This window comes from Myxine glutinosa, chromosome 10 (genome assembly GCF_964187855.1).
Source record: "Myxine glutinosa chromosome 10, kmMyxGlut1.1, whole genome shotgun sequence".
Taxonomy (NCBI): Eukaryota; Metazoa; Chordata; class Myxini; order Myxiniformes; family Myxinidae; genus Myxine; species Myxine glutinosa.
Window position 1 is genome coordinate 12,392,043 of NC_136270.1, and position 17,888 is coordinate 12,409,930.

A 17,888-nucleotide genomic window follows, 5' to 3' on the forward strand; every position below is an offset into this window, starting at 1 on the left:
AGATCAGGGCCAATAATCGGGGTGATAGACGAGCAGGGCCAGGTGGGGAAGTGAGTATCGTTGTCTTGCATGTGTCAAGGACCTGGGTCCATGTTGCAGGTGGTCGTGCGATGGTGGAGGGATTACGGGGTGGTGGAATCACCCCCTCTCTGCGTCCACTGTGTCTCCTACTGCTTGCGGTAGCAGCAGAGGTAAAGGTGAGTACTACTACTACTATCATTACTACTGCTGCTACCATTACTACTGCTACCAGATAGAAGGGGGGGGGGGGGGGTGACCCTGACCCTTTAACCCTTTAACCCCTTAACACGTTATTCCCTTGGGACAGGGGGAACGCGGGCTTAGGGGAGGGATTTGTAATTTGTTCATGATGCCGGTGATAGGTTGCCTACTCTTCGCGAGGGACAACGTGGAATCTTTAACGTTCACCAACTAATACTATGATAGGGGACGCCCATTTTAACGTCCATCAGCCGAGGGAGGGCACACATTGATGAATCACCCTGAATGTGAAATACCAGGATTGCAGTTCATAGCTGTGGTGGGATTCGAACCCAGGCTAGACAGCTTAGAGGCGAGTGTGCGTACCTCTTGGTCATCCTACCACTCCTAAAGGTGAGGACCCCTAAAGGTGAGCACCCCTAAATGTGAGACCCCGAAAGGTGAGAACCCCTAAAAGTGAGAACCCCTGAATGTGAGGACCCCTAAAAGTGAGAACCCCTAAATGTGAGGACCCCTGAATGTGAGGACCCCTAAAAGTGAGAACCCCTAAAGGTGAGAACCCCTAAATGTGAGGACCCCTAAATGTGAGGACCCCTAAAAGTGAGAACCCCTAAATGTGAGAACCCCGAAAGGTGAGAACCCCTAAAGGTGAGAACCCCTAAATGTGAGAACCCCGAAAGGTGAGAACCCCTAAAGGTGAGAACCCCTAAATGTGAGAACCCTAAAGGTGAGAACTCCTAAAGGTGAGCCAACGAAATACTTTTAGAAGTAAATGAGTCAAAGAATCGTTTTCAGCTTTTAAAACATGAATGACTTTTCATCAAACATGATTCATGTCTCGAGCGCAGCATGTTAGTTGTTACCTTATATTAACTAATAAATAAAAACTTCGTCTAATGGTGATTTGACTCCAAAGACGAGAAGTTTGCAAACTTTCTTCGTTCGGGCCAAGATCTGCGACATTTTTGGGGGGGGGGGGGGGGGGGGGATACAGAATTAAGGCTCGTGAACTTACTTACCTGTAAGTTGGGTTTCCAAGGAAATTAAGACCTGCTCGACAGGTTCGGTGAAGTCGATGTGTTTTCACGTGATTCGTTGTGAACAGACGAACAGACAGTGATTGTAATGACACGTTCACACCATACCCGACCGATCGCGTTGATAGGCGGAAAAGTAATCGGTGCAGGGAATGACGTCACCGTGTACCTGCCGTCGTCACATTAAACACGTTGTATACAAATCCCTGACGTGGGTATATGGAGGCACACAGATTCAAAACGAACGAAGAGTTACTCCTTATTGCTCTTCTTCTTCTTTTTCTTGCCCTTTTTATTTTCTTTTCTTGGTCTTTTTTCCGTTTCACGGGGGGGGGGGGGGGGGGGCGATAGATTTGCTCTCCATCTGTCCGTGATAGGTTTTCGTGATCGCGATAACTTAAGAACAGCTAAAGGGATCTTAGTCAAACTTGGTACAAGTGTGTAGAATGATGTAAAGATGAACTGAATAGATTTTGGGGTCAAGGGGTCGAAGGTCAGAGGTCCCAGTAAGTAAAAAATACTCCTTTACTGTGATAACTTAAGAACAGCTGAAGGGAACTAAGTCAAACTTGGAACAAGTATGCATAATGATGTAATGATAAACGGATTAGGTTATGGAGTCAAGAGGTCAAAGGTCAGAGGTCATATTAGGTAAAAATTCTCTTACTGTGCTGACTTATGGCCCAGTGATGTGAGTTGGACCAAACTTGTTATATGTATATATTATGATGCAAAGATGAACTGATTAGATTTTGGTGTCAAAGGTCATGCCAGGTAAAAATATGATACTTGAGAACAACTGAATGGATTTAAATTAAACTTGGTAGAAGTGTGTATAATGATGTAATAATGTGGGCAGAGGTATATCGGTTGACGTCGCGACGTCGAAGAGTGCCGTTGTAGTTTTTTTCTTTTGCTTGGTCTTTTAAAAAAAAAATTTTATTGGTCTTTTTTTTATTGGCCTTCTTTTTCCTGGTCTTTTTTTTATGCCTACGCCGACGAAATCGCCGTAGGCATTATTTTTTCGGGTTTTTCATCCGGCTGTCCTTCCATCCGTCCAAGATATGTTTTCGTTACCACGATAACTTGAAAATGGCTAAACAGGTCTAAATCAATCTTAATGCAGGGATGTATAATTATGTAAAGATTAACTGATTAGATTTTGGGGTAATGAGGTCAAAGGTCAGAGGTCATGATAAGTAAAATTATGTTACCAGGCCAACTAGTGAACCATTGATGGGATTTTTAACAAACTTGGTATGAGTATAGAGTGCCTATAGAAAGTCTACACCCCCTTACAAAATGTTCACCTTTTGTTGCCTTGTAGTCTGCAATTAAAATGCATTAAATTGGACCATGTCCACCTTTATTTACACATCGTAACCCACAACTTCCAAGTGAAACACCAATTCTACAAATTTCAGAAAATTAATTTCAAATACAAAACTAGAATATCTTGGTTGGAAAGGTGTCCACCCCCCTTATAATAGCAATTGCAAATTAGCTCAGGTGTAACCAATACAACAACAACAACAGGCATTTTAAGGCCATTTTCCCTGCAAGAGCACCTTCAAAATCACACACCAAGTTAATTGGCCTCCACCTGTGTTAAATTGTAGAGATTCTGATAATTTCAGAATATAATCAGCTGTTCCTGTAAGTTTCCTCTGCTGAGTAGTGCATTTCACAGCAAAGACTCAACCATGAGCACCAAGGAGCTTTCAAAAGACCTCTGGGACAAAGTTGTGGAAAGGCACAGATCAGGGGATGAGTATAAAAATATTTCAAAGGCCTTGAATATCCCTTGGAGCACAGTCAAGACAATCATTAAGAAGTGGAAGGCATATGGTACCAATACCCTGCCTAGATCAGGCCATCCCTCCAAATTGGATGTTTTGGATCCAATTGGATCCTCCAAATTGCAAGGAGGAGACAGATCAGAGAGGCCACCAAGAGGCCAATGGCAACTTTGAAAGAGCTACAGCCTTTATGGCAAAGACTGGTCACTGTGTGCATGTGACAACAATATCCCAAGCACTCCACAAGTATGGCCTGTATAGTAGGGTGGCAAGAAGGAAGCCATTACTCAAAAAAACCCACCTTGAGTCCCGTTTGAGGTATGCAGAAAACCACTTCTGAGATTCTAAAGCCATGTGGCAAAAAGTTATCTGGTCTGATGAAACCAGGATGGAACCTTTTGGCCTAAATGTAAAACGTTATGATTGGTACAGACCCAACACAGCACATCACCCAAAGAACACCATACCTACTGTGAAACATGGTGGTGGCATCATCATATTATGGGGATGCTTCTCATCAGCAGGGACTGGGGCACTTGTCAGGATAGAAGGGAAAATGGATAGAGCAAAATACAGAAAAATCCTGGAGGAAAACCCTCTGCATGAAAACCTGCCCTCTGCATGAAAGCTGAAATTGGGACTGAAGTTCACCTTTCAGCATGACAATGACCCGAAGCAAACAGCCAAAAAAGCTACACAGGAACAAAAAGATAAATGTCCTTGAGTGGCTCAGTCAGAGCCACGACCTAAATCCAATCGAAAATCTGTGGCATCACTTGAAGATTGCTGTCCATCAACCTTTCCACACAACTTAACTGAGTTTGAACAGTTTTGTACAGAAGAATGGGTAAATATTGCCCAATTAAGGTGTGCAAAATTGGTAGAGACATATTCCAACAGACTCACAGCTGTAATTGCTGTTAAAGGTGCTTCCACCAAGTATTAACTCAGGGGGATGGACACCTGTCCAACCAAGATATTTTAGTTTTGTATTTTTAATAAATTTTCTGAAACTTGTAGAACACACTTACTTCTTCATGCAGGTGTATGAATCAAATTGGCGCACCTTTATATGAACCTTTCTAGAGCATTACTTGGTTCCTCCTAAGAACACAAGGGTAGTCCAGCATGCACACGAGATTTTTTGAATGTCCCTTGTTTTCTATTGTTCAACATTTTCTACAAGCTAGAGAATGTCCCTTCTTTATATAGTTTGCCACATGGCACACATACCATATAAAGGGGCGTTTCCTGTGCCTAAAGGGGCCTTGGAATTTGTTTCGAAAGAATTTGGAATTTGCTTTTCTTAATAAAACTCGAGAACGCGGAAACGGACTTTGCTGAAATTTGGAACATATTACCTCGACGTACAAAGTATTTACTTCTGAAATATGCAGCTCATTTCGTCCAGTAGAAGCCGAGAAACGAATTTTCAGTCCTTATTTTAAAGTTGCATTAAAGTTGCATTAATTTAAAGTTGCAAATTTAAAGTTGCAAAGTTGCATTAAAGTTGCAAATTTAAAGTTGCATTAAAGTTGCATTTAAAGTTAAAGTTGCATTTTTAAAGTTTCATTAAAGTTGCATTAAATTTTAAAGTTGCAGTTTAAAGTTGCATTAAAGTTGCTTCAAAAAAGGGGCCCGAAAAACAACAACAACCACAGTTCCCGAAAAAGGCCAACCCCCGCTTGCGGGGAAAAATGGCCTCCAAAGGTGGTTTATTTTAAAGTTGCATACAGAGAAACGATCCCATATAAAGGGAGGGGTGCTTTGCGCCTCCCTTGATTATGATGAAAGGATGAACTGATTAGACTTCGGCATCAAAGGTCGACGGTCAGAAAGAAAGTCTTCGTGCAGTTTTTCTATTGGTCATTTTAGGTAAAAATGTGATATTTGAGAACAGCTGATGGGATTTAAATTAAACTTGGTGTCCTCATGTCCTCGTGCAATTCCTCTGTTTGTGTTTTCACCAAATTTTCCATGAAATACCTTCACTTCTCTTCCCAGAAAGCAAACACAACCAAAGGCAATCTCAGATCATTCTACAAAGCCCGCAACATGTGTTTCCACTCCCAGGAGAGCTTGAAAACAACATCTGTCCAACCTCAAGATTGAACTTTCAAACTTGTCTCCCTCTTCTAAAACCTGGTGGTGTCTTGCTTCATGTGTCTCGTGTATGCTCCCCTCTGTGTCTTTTGCACCTGAGAAGGTGGAAAATATTCTGCAAACCTTGACACTAATTCTGATGGTTCTAAAACTTGCTATGCTGCTCTTTGCACATCCTCTCTCTGCCATTTTCACCCTGTCATTTGTATTTGGTCATCTTCCTTCTGCTTTGAAATCTGCCAACATCACTACACTACATTAAAAAGTTGCAAAAACTGATCCCCTCAGCTACAGAACTATCAGCTTACCTCTAATCATCAGCAAGATCATGGAATCCATCATCACAGTTGAAATTAAATCCTTTTCTCCAACAACCTCATCTCAGATCACCAATTTGGATTTAGACCGGGTCACTCCACTTTGGACATGATGCTTCTACTCACCCAACAATAGATGGAGGCCCTCAATGTCAGACATGAGATCAGGCTGTCTCTCTGGACATATCTCGTGCTTTTAATAAAGCTGGAGTTGGTGTTCCCACAGGCTTGTCGCCAGATAACTAGAGGCTCGGTTCCAGATGTATCGCCCTGGAAGGTTGCCTCATCATCTGGGGCATAATCACAGGTCACCCCTACCAGGTCCCAACTGGAACTGCACCAAGCACGGAATTTTTGGAGGTCCTTCCAAGGCTACTAGTTTGCACTGTTGGCTCAATCTGGAATACTTCTTGTTTGTTTGTAAAGTTCCCTGAAGCCGTGGCACACACATCCTACATTTCTCCATTTTTGTACACCGCACCTTTCCTATGCCATCTCCAGGCGCTGCATAACGTCATTGTCGGACACCGAAGGGGGCTGGGCAATGACGCACGCTGAAAGGGAGTACTCAGTTTTCACTCTGGTTGTTTGTTTGTTTGTTTGTTTGTTTTCTTGTTTGTTTCTTTGTCCGGGCGATATCTCAGCCAACCTTTGAGCTTGGAAGCTGAAATTTCGGCACAATCGTGAGCAAGTACTTTGTCAAAAACTGTATTTTTTGTTTTTTCATTAATCAATTAATTGATGAGTTATTTAATTATTCGCGATTAATTAAGTACTAAAACATTTCCTTTCTCTTCTAGGAATTATCTCAGGCACCTTTTGAATTAGGAAGCTGATATTTGCACAGGCCAACGACCACGTGATTTGGCTTTAAAAGATATTTTTGATTTATTGATTAATCAATTAATTGATGAGTTATTTAATTATTAGCGATTAATTAAGTACTTATACATTTCCTTTCTCTTCTGGCCATTATCTCAGGCACCTTTTGAGTTAGGAAGCTGATATTTGGACATGCCAATGACCAAGTGATTTGGCTGGAAAGGCCATTTTTGATTTATTGATTAATCATTTAATTAATTAATCGATTAATTATTTAATTATTCAATTAATGACAAAATTTTTTTTTTTAAGTTATAGATTCTGATGAAATGGTGGTGGTTTGTGTGTTATATTATCGAATTGATTAATTAATTAATTATTTTTATTTTTATTTATTTAATTTCATTATTAATTATTTATTTATTTTATTTCTCAACTGGGCAATATCTCAGGCACCTTTTGAACTCGGAAACTGATATTTGGACATGACAATGACCAAGTGATTTGGCTGTAAAGGGTATTTTTGATTTATTGATTAATTAATTAATCGATTAATTATTTAATTATTCGATGAATGACTTAATTAATTATTTTTTTTAATTAATAACTTATTTAATAAAATTTCTAAAAGTTACATCTTTGGATGAAGCACTAGTGGTTTAGTTATGCTATTAGCCAATTGATTAAGAAAATATTTTATTACAATCATTTATTGATTTTAATTATGCAATTAATCAATCAAATATTGTGCACCTCTCCCCCCCAATAGTCTCCATGAGTTGCACGGCAGTATTGCCGTGCGCCAGAGGTGCCCCGGCAATGCCGCGCTGTAGGATATTTAATTATTTGGCATGGGGGCGGTGTACTTTGAATGTATCTATACTTGTCTTTTTTATTTTTCACCCACTTTCCCCTCTTGGTTTTTGGTGTCGTCCCTTTCCCGAGAGTAATAATTTATTAATTTTAAAAGTTTGAGGAAAACTGGTTCTAAATTGTCAAGGGGTAAATATAAACCCCATAACAAGTACACATACATTCAAAGTACACCGCCCCCATGCCAAATAATTAAATATCCTACAGCGCGGCATTGCCGGGGCGCCTCCAGCGACCGGCAATACCGCAGTGCAGCTCATAGAGGCTGCATTGGGAGGGAGAGGTGTACACTAATTGATTGATTAATTGTATAATTAAAATCAATAAAAGATTATCACAAAATATTTTCTTAATCAATTGGCTAATACCATAACAAAACCACTCGTGCTTCATCCGAAGATGTATCTTTTAGAAATTTAATCAAATAAGTCATTAATAAAAAATTAAATAATTAATTGATTAATCAATAAGTAATTCATCGATTAATCAATAAATAATGAATCGATTAAGTGATTAATCAATTAATCAAAAATATCCTTGATAGCCAGATCACTTGGTCACTGTCATGTCCAAATATTAGCTTCCCAGCTCAAAAGGTGCCTGAGATATTGGCCAAATGAGAAAGAAAATAAATAAATGATTAATAATGAAAAAAAATTAATAATAATCATTAAAAAATTAAATTATCAATCAATTCGGTCACAGAACACATAAACCACCACCATTTCATCAGAATCTGTAACTGGGGCAAAAAAATTTTTTTTAGTAATTAATCGAATAATTAAATAACTAATCGATACATTGATTAATTGATTAATCAATAAATCAAAAATATCCTTGATAGCCACATCACTTGGTCACTGTCATGTCCAAATATTAGCTTCTGAGCTCAAAAGGTGCCTGAGATATTGGCCAAATGAGAAAGAAGATAAATAAATGATTAATAATGAAAATAAATAAATAATAATCATAAAAAAATTAAATTATTAATCAATTCGGTCAGAGAACACATAAACCACCACCATTTCATCAGAATCTGTAACTTTAAAAAAAAAAAAATTCTTTGTCATTAATCAAATAATTAAATAATTAATCGATTAATTGATTAATTGATTAATTAATAAATCAAAAATAGCCTTTGCAGCCAAATCACCTGGTCATTGGCATGTCCAAATATCAGCTTCCTAACTCAAAAGGTGCCTGAGTTAATGGTCAGAAGAGAAATGAAATTTAATTAATTAAATAAGTACTTAATTAATCGCTAATAATTAAATAACTCATCAATTATTGATTAATCAAAAAACAAAAAATACAGTTTTTGACAAAGGACTTGCTCACTATTGTGCCGAAATTTCAGCTTCCTAGCTCAAAGGATGGCTGAGATATCGCCCGGACAAACAAACAAACAAACAAGAAAGAAAGAAAGCAAGAAAGAAAGAAAGCAAGAAAACAAACAACCAGAGTGAAAACTGAGTACTCTCTTTCAGCGTGCGTCACTGCCGAGCCCCCTTCGGTGCCCAGCAATGACGATTTGCAATGCCTGGAGATGGCATAGGAAAGGAGCGGTGTACAATATACAAATGACAACCTCACCAAAGCAATCTATACTGTCTTTTCAATTTGTTTGTAACAAATAATATTTTGACATAATTTATATTTTTAACAAAAAATATTTTAACATAATAGAGTTTAAAAAAAAAAAGTTTTAAAATTATAGAGAATATTTTAACATTAAAATACCTACTCATAATTTTGTCGTATTAAAGCTCAAATATTAGGTGGTATACCAGAAAGTAATGTCATTTTAAAATCAATGCTTATAAAACGACATTACTTTCCGGTACAGGAAATAATATTTTGTGCAGATATCATTCATCTTCGATTCACAGGAAATTGAACATAATATTGTACACCGCTCCTTTCCTATTCCATCTCCAGGCACTGCATGATGTCATCGCCGGGCAACAAAAGCGGCTCGGCAATGACGTGCGCTGAAAGGGAGTACTCGGTTTTCACTCCGGTTGTTTTCTTGCTTTCGTTCTTGTTTGTTTGTTTGTCCGGGCGATATCTCAGCCATCCTTTGAGCTGGGAAGCTAAAAATCTCGGCACAATAGTGAGCAAGTCCTTTGGCAAAAACGTTTTTTTTTATTTCTTGATTCATCAATTAATTATTTAATTATTATCGATTTGTTAAGTTTTTATTTATTTTCTTTCTCATCTGGGCAATATCTCAGACACCTTTTGAGCTCGGAAGCTGATATTTGAACACAACAGTGACCATGTGATTTGGCTATACAGGATATTTTTGATTTATTGATTCATCAATTAGTCGATTTATTATTTATTGTACACCGCTCCTTTCCTATGCCATCTCCAGGCATTGCAAAACGTCATTGCCGGGCACCAAAGGGGGCTCGGCAGTGACGCACGCTGAAAGGGAGTACAGTAATACCCCGGCCTACGTCATTAATTGGTTCCATAAGCCGTGACGTAACTCGGTTTTTGACGTAAACTGGGCGTAATGCCTTAAAATGAAGAAAAAACCATAAAACTAGAGTAAATATCTGGAGGAGGCTGCGGCTTCACCCTGAATCTTTGCCGCTCCCCGTCGGGAGTCCCTCCATTGTTTTCTATCGGTCGGGTCTTCTCCTCGAACAGGGTGACCGGCACGGATGTGTCGACCGTGAGCTGGCTTGTGTGCCGAGTGGCTCCGCGGCCCGCTTCACCACGGCGTGCTTTACCCAACGTGTCCGAGCAGTTTCACCGGTGGTCGTGTCGTGTCGTCTGTGACGAACAAACGAGCTCAGGATTCCGTGAACCCGGCCGCCCCGGGGATCGACGCTCGCCTCCGAGTCGTAGGCGTGCCCCATCTTTCGTCGAACGGCCGAAGTTGCTTGCTTCTTTTTTTTTGGACGATGCGATATATGCAGAAACGACGACGTACAGGCAGGCATTTGCAAATCCATGCACATGTGCACATGAACACGTTGATCGGTTCGTCGACGCCGGATGCCGGCGAGGTGCCCGACGAGGCACCCCGGCTCGAGGCATGACACGGTCACGGTCGTCCGAGCCGGCATCATCGTCATGTTTCGCCGTTGCCACGTTGCGTTGGTTGTTTTACACAGTAAAGGAACCTTTACACAGTTAAGGAATGATCACAAAAATAACAGCGAAAGGCAAAGCAAACACGCGACTACAGCACAGGACAAAATGCATATGGTGTCGCCTTTGTTTTGAATGAGAACCAGCAGCTATGCGTACGTATACGTACATTTTTTTATATTGTAATGTGCTTTTTATTGTATTTAAAAAAAAAAGTAGCTTCTTTTATTGTTAATTTTTATTTATTTAAAAAAAATAATTTCAGGTCGTCCTATGTCGGAGTGACGTAAAGTTGCACATAATGACATTCGCTGAACTGAAATTTACTCTCGAAGAGTGGCGTAAAGTCGGATTTGACGTAGGTCGAAATGGCGTAAAACGGGGTATTGCTGTACTCAGTTTTCACTCTGGTTGTTTGTTTGTTTTCTTGTTTGTTTTCTTGTTTGTTTGTTTGTCCGGGCGATATCTCAGCCATCCTTTGAGCTAAGAAGCTGAAATTTCGGCACAATAGTGAGCAAGTCCTTTGTCAAAAACGCTATTTTTTGTTTTTTGATAAATCAATTAATTGAGGAGTTATTTAATTATTAGTGATTAATTAAGTACTTGTTTAATTTTACTATAATTCACCAAATGTCCGTCCGTCTGTCTGTCTGTCTGTTCGAAGGTACCGTAAAAACTGCTGAACCGATCTCAATGATATTTTGGGTGGATAATCCTGGGATCTCCAGGAGTAAAATAGGCTATTTAGTTTTCCCAATTTCAGCTATAGTCTCCAGCATTCTCAGGTTTGGACTCCCGCATAACATTCGCGTTCGCATAACGTTCATTGTTCTCATTGTGACGATGTTGCTTTCCCGGGTGCCGCGCGATCTGTGCAGCCGTTTGCAGCACCCGGGAAAGCAACATGTCTCCATCGATCGCTAACAGATTGCTGTCTCCATCGATCTTGCCAAGGCCGTGACAGCTATCGGCTCAAAATCCTTTTTACTGTTGATTTGGTACAGTTACACGTATCAGGAATTTGGTACACATATCGGGAGTACATACGACATAGCGATTGTGAACACGATTATCGATCACGATTCACGATCACGATCATCACGATCATAGTGTATCGATCACGATTTTAAACACGATGGAATAATATTTACCGATATGAACAGTGAGGTGGCCTTTATTGAAATTCTAAAGATACTGTTTAGATTTTGATGACTTGCGTGTGATATGATTCAATGGATGTTTACAGTCACGTGAAAAAGTAAGTACACCCCATGTAAAGGTTTGACTTTTTCAACATATTTCAACATACAGCTATTTGATCTTCATTTCAACAATATTGATAGATAAAGGTGATATAATATAACAAATATAATGAAACATTTACATTTTGTAGTCCATTGTATACAACAACAACAACAACAACAACATGCATTTTAAGGCCATGTTCCCTGCTAGAGCGGGGGTTAGCCTTGCGGTCCCCATGACAATCTTCTCCATTTTGCCCTATTTTCTGCATCTCTCCTTGTTAACCCCCTTGCCCGCATTTCTTCTTCCACCATCTTTAGCCAAGTCTTTCTCGGTCTTCCCCGTCCTCTACTTCCTTCTACATTAACTTCCATCACTCTTCTCAACCAGTCACTTTCATCCTTCCTCAATACATGACCAAACCATCTCAACCTGTTCCTCTTCACAGCATCAATCACAGGCAATATTCCCATCATCTTTCGCAATTCATCATTTGTCTTCCTCTCTCTCAACGATACTCCGCACATCCATCGAACCATTCGCATTTCCACCCTTTCCAGCCTTCGTTGCTGCTCTACGTTCATTACCCATGTCTCGCTCCCATAAATCATAACACTTCTCACACATGCAGCATACACCTTTCCCTTCAGCTTCAGCGACACTCTCCTCCTCATCAGCACGCCACTCAGTTCCCGAAACTTCTTCCATGCACATCTCACTCGAGCAACCGTTGCCGAGTCTGATCCACCTTCTCCATTCAGCATGTCTCCGAGGTAGCAAAATGTTTTCACACCTTCCAGCTTCACGCCGTCTCCAAGATCCAACTCAACATTTCCTCCATCTGCAGCTCCCTCTGTGCACACCTTACATTTGAATGTAGCTGCCACACTGGTTAATGACCCTCTCAGACCAATACATTTTTGATGAACCCACTCAGCACACATTGTACATTGAATGGAGTTCACTCCGACACCCTTCCTGCACACAGCACACGGCCACTTCCCAGTTCTTTCCACCTCACCACATGCTTTACCACTTGCCATCACCTTTGTCTTTCCGATATTCACCTTCAGACCTTTTGTCTCCATACATTCCTTCCACTTGTTCATCTTTTCCTTCAGTCCATCCATACTTTCCGCAATCAACACCAGATCATCTGCATACAACAACTCCCATGTTAAACCCTCCTTTACGGTCTGAGCCAGCACCTCCATCACAGCTACAAATAGAAGTGGACTTACTACCGACCCCTGATGCACTCCCACCTTCACCTCAAACTCACCACTGTTCCCGTCCTTCGTCCTTACAGCTGTGCGTGCTCTTTTGTACATTGCCATCACTACTCTGATCAACCATTCCTCCACTCCTAACTTCCTCAATGCCCATGTCAATACTTTGCGTGGAACCCTATCGAATGCTTTCTCCAGATCAACAAACCCAAAAAACAACTTCTTCCTCTTATCCATGTACTTCTCCTGCAACTGCCTCACAATGAAAAGCGCATCTGTCGTTCCTCTTCCTGGCATAAATCCAAACTGCATTTCGTCGATCTTCACTTTCTTCCTTATCCTCCTCTCCAACACCCTTTCCAATACCTTCATTCCATGCTCCAATAACTTTATCGCTCGGTACGAGCCACACTCCAGAGGGTCACCTTTCCCCTTGTATAGAGGGACGAGGGTACTCAGTTCCCAATCCACTGGAATGCGGCCTTCTTTCACCACCAGATTACAGATCTCTGTCATTCTCTTCACACCCCAACTTCCTGCTGCCTTCAACATATCTCCCACAACTCCCGTCGGCCCTCCCGCTTTTCCACTCTTCATTGCTTTTATCGCTTCCTCAACTTCCTTCTCAGTTATCTTCTCTGCCGGTCCTAAAACTGGGTTACTCTCTATGTTGCCATCCCATTCATTCTCTGTATTCAACAGCATTTCCATATATCTTTTCCATCTTCCTTTAATTCCATCTGGGTCAACAACGATTTGTCCCACTTCATCCTTCAAGCAACTCACCCCCATCACATCACACCTCTCTTTCGCTATGTGCTTTGCAATCCTGAATACTGCTTTCTGACCCTCTTCCGAATCCAAGCGTTCTCCGAACATTTTCCTACATGCCTCCTGCGCCTTTGCTACCTCTTTCTTTGCAGCCTTCCTGGCTGCCTTATAACTTTCATGCTCTGCTGTTTCTGCTCCCGTACCCTTCGCCTTCTGCCACTCTTTGAACTTCTTACTCTTCTCGTCAATCCTCTTTCCAACCTCAACATCCCACCACCATGTTTCCGAGTGCCTCGGTGGTCCTTTTGTCCATCCACATACCTCACCAACGGCTCCCAACAGACTAGCTTTCATTGACATCCAACCACTTTCAAGCTCAACCACATCATCCTCTACCCTACTCAGCCTCTCTTTTAATGCCTCCCTTACTGTCACCTCTTTCAACCTCCACACCTTCATTCTCGGTTGGTACTTCACCCGCCGAGCTCTCCTCGCACCTTTCACCCTTATGTCGCAGACAACCAAGTGGTGCTGTGAAACAGCCTCCTCCCCCGGGATCACCTTTGTGTCCCGGAGGTGCCCCCTATCTCGCCGACGCACCATCAGGTAGTCAACGGTTGTCGTCGACCCACCTGACGTGTATGTAACAAGCTTATTGTCCTCTTTCTGGAACTGAGTATTACAAATCAACAAATCAGCTCCATCAGCAAACTCCAAAATCCTTTCACCTTCTCCATTTCTCACACCATATCCGTAACCCCCATGAACTCCCTCAAAACCATCCATACTCCTTCCCACATGTCCATTCAGGTCTCCTCCCACCACAACAACTTCCTCATCTTTCACGTTTTCCATCAGCTTCTCTATCGCACACCAGAACTTGTCCTTCTCTTCATCGCTTCGACCAACCTGCGGAGCATATCCCGAGATGACGTTCACCAAGAGCTTTCCAATCATCATTTTCACCATCATCAACCTATCACTCACTCTAGTCACACTCACCACACTGTCTACAAACTCCTCAGAAAACAGGACACCAACACCATTCATGCCCTCCGGGCACCCTTGCCACACAAACTTGTATTTCTGTCCCTGCCTACCCTTCACCATTCTCACACCACTTCCCTTCCATCTCGTCTCTTGCACACAACATATGTCCACTCTTCTTCTGACCAATACTTCCACCACTTCTCCTGATCTCCCTGTCATTGTCCCCACATTCCATGTCCCAAACCTCAGAAACCGATCTCCACTTCGGGCGCACCCTGCCCATATGTACTTGTGATTGTCATGGTTCTCTTTTTGAGGCAATGTTTTTATGGCCGGATGCCCTTCCTGACGCCAACCCTCTTAGTCGTCTCTTACGACACGCAGGGATACGGTGTACCTATTCTGACCAGGGTACACACTGGGAAACGTTTAAAACATGTAAATTCTGGGGGGGGGGGGGGGGGCGCGTCAGCATCACGGCTGCGGTTTAAACATATTCCAACAATATCCAAACAGAACGATGAAAAAAACAATCCGGGAAAAGTCTCCAAGCGAGAACGTGGATTTGAGAAAGAAGGAGCAGAGGCGGAAGAAAACGAGATACAGGGGGCGGGGCACAAGCCGAGACGAGGAGGAGAGCGAACAAGCACGTGTCCGGGATGAGAGAAAGAATCAATATCGAATTCTTTGTCTCAGGAGGTGAGGTGAGGGGGAGAAAACAAAATAAAAGAAACAAGCTATACAGCGAAGGAAATAACCCAAACCGACAAAACACCGACGGGGGGGGGGAAGCCCCAAGTCACCAGGCCGCGCACGAGGTACGACTCAGAAAACGATTAACTACACACAAGTTTGCACGAACCACAAACCAACACCAACTAGAAACACACAATAACACGTACACAGCATAATAACCAGTGGAAATTTGACAAAGACAAGAATGGGAAAACACTCAAACTTCGATGCCGTGGAGAGCTCGAAGCACGCCTCACTCGCCCGAGGAACCGGAAGTCCTTTGTATAATTTAAATAAACATAAATGCAAATTTCGCATGTGGAAAAAGTAAGTACACCCCTACATTTATCACTACTTCAAATACCTAAAATTAGAATCAGGTGCACCAGCTCAGGTGCAAATGATTAGAACATCGTTAGAGAGGATCTTGGAGGAACCTGTCTTATTTAAACCTCAGACATTTAGTTTGGTTTGCTCTTTGTTGTTGAAGTGTGCGGCGTCACCATGCCAAGATCAAAAGAGCTCTCTGAGGCCTTCAGAAATAAGGTTAAAAATGCCTACGAGCCTGGGAAGGGATTTAAAAAGATCTCCAAACAATTTGAAATCAATCATTCGACTGGCCGGAAGATCATCTACAAGTGGAGAAGATTCCAAACAACTGCCAACTTGTTCAGGCCAGGCTGCCCCAGCAAGATCAGCCCGAGAGCAGCCCGCAAGATGCTGAAAGAAGTCTCTAAGAACCCCAGAATGTCATCACGGGACCTACAGGTAGCTCTTGCCACTGCTGATGTCAAAGTGCACGAGTCTACCATTAGAAAGAGGTTGCACAAATTTGATCTACATAGGAGGTGTGCCAGGAGGAAACCTTTACTGTCCAGAAAGAACATCAGGGCAAGACTAAAGTTTGCCAATGGACACCAAGGGAAAGACCAGCACTTCTGGAACAATGTGCTCTGGACAGATGAGTCAAAGGTAGAGCTATTTGGCCACAGTACCAGAAGACATGTTTGGCAAAAACCAAAGACAGCATTTGACCACAAGAACCTGATACCAACTGTAAAGCATGGTGGTGGAAATATTATGGTTTGCGGCAGCTTTGCTGCATGAGGGCCTAGGCAGCTCACCATCAGAGAATCCACGATGAATTCTTCATTGTACCAGAGGGTGCTTGAGGATAATGTGAGGCCATCTGTCGGAAGTTGAAGCTCAACCGAAGGTGGACCTTGCAACATGACAATGACCCTAAACATACCAGTAAATCCACCAACGAATGGCTGAAAAGAAAGAAATGGAGGGTTCTGGAATGGCCAAGTCAAAGCCCGGATCTAAATCCCATCGAGATGTTGTGGGGGTATTTGAAACGAGCTGTGCATGCAAGAAACCCCTCCAACATCGCACAGCTGAAAGAATTCTGCATGGAGTGGGCAAAAATTTCTCCCAGTCGATGCCAGAGACTGGTAGACAGTTTTAAGAAACACCTACTTGAGGTTGTTTCTGCCAAAGGGGGCAATACCACCTATTAGAGCCAAGGGTGTACTTACTTTTTCCACATGCGAAATTTGCATTTATGTTTATTTAAATTATACAATGGACTACAAAATGTAAATGTTTCATGGTATTTGTTATATTATATCACCTTTATCTATCAATATTGTTGAAATGAAGATCAAATAGCTGTATGTTGAAATATGTTGAAAAAGTCAAAACTTTACATGGGGTGTACTTACTTTTTCACGTGACTGTATATGAATCGTTTAAAATAAAAAAAACCCTTCAATTTCTGATATTTTGCCTTTTCATTTGTGCCTCCCAATTGAAGCCCCGCCCATAAGGCGGGTACCGTTGCTAGTTAATTAAATTTCCTTTCTCTTCTGACCAATAACTCAGGCACCTTTTGAGTTAGGAAGCTGATATTTGGACATGCCAATGACCAGGTGATTTGGCTGCAAAGGCTATTTTTGATTAATTAATCATTTATTCGATTAATTTATTTATTGATTAAGCAATTAATTATTTAATTTTTTATTAATGACTTATTTAATTACATTTATAAAAGATACATCTTCGGGTGAAGCACTAGTGGCTTAGTTATGCTATTAGCCAATTGATTAAGAAAATATTTTGTGATAATGTTTTTTTGATTTCAATGATACAATTAATGAAATTATTATTGTACACCTCTCCCTCCCAATTGATTTGTAATACTCAGTTCCAGAAAGAGGATAACAAGCTTGTTACATACACGTCAGGTGGGTCGACGACAACCGTTGACTAACTGATGGTGCATAGGCAAGAAAGGGGGCACCTCCGGGACACAAAGGTGATTCCGGTGGAGGAGGCTGTTTCACAGCACCACTTGGTTGTCTGCGACGTAAGGGTGAAAGGTGCGAGGAGAGCTCGGCGGGAAAAGTACCAACCGAGAATGAAGGTGTGGAGGTTGAAAGAGGTGACAGTAAGGGAGGCATTAAAAGAGAGGCTGAGTAGGGTAGAGGATGATGTGGTTGAGCTTGAACGTGGTTGATTGTCAATGAAAGATAGTCTGTTGGGAGCCGTTGGTGAGGTATGTGGATGGACAAAAGGACCAACGAGGCACTCGGAAACATGGTGGTGGGATGATGAAGTTGGAAAGAGGATTGACAA

At 41.6% G+C, this 17,888-nt stretch overlaps 1 protein-coding gene across 10 annotated transcripts in view; it reads left to right on the forward strand.

Annotated features, from left to right (window-relative positions):
* The window catches only part of LOC137434235 (serine/threonine-protein kinase/endoribonuclease IRE1), an 86,898-nt gene continuing 69,010 nt past the window's right edge, over positions 1-17,888 (forward strand). For 3 of the 10 annotated variants that reach the window (XM_068127037.2, XM_068127044.2, XM_078785344.1), the window contains exon 1: positions 18-197. Coding sequence is in view for 2 of the 10 variants with exons in the window: in XM_068127035.2 (XP_067983136.2) it covers positions 111-197 (87 nt within the window). In the remaining 8 variants the exon portion in view is untranslated. Of the gene's footprint in view, positions 198-9,115; positions 9,160-17,888 lie in introns of those variants that run through there. The other 7 variants (XM_078785343.1, XM_068127045.2, XM_078785345.1 and 4 more) reach the window with 6 other exon arrangements.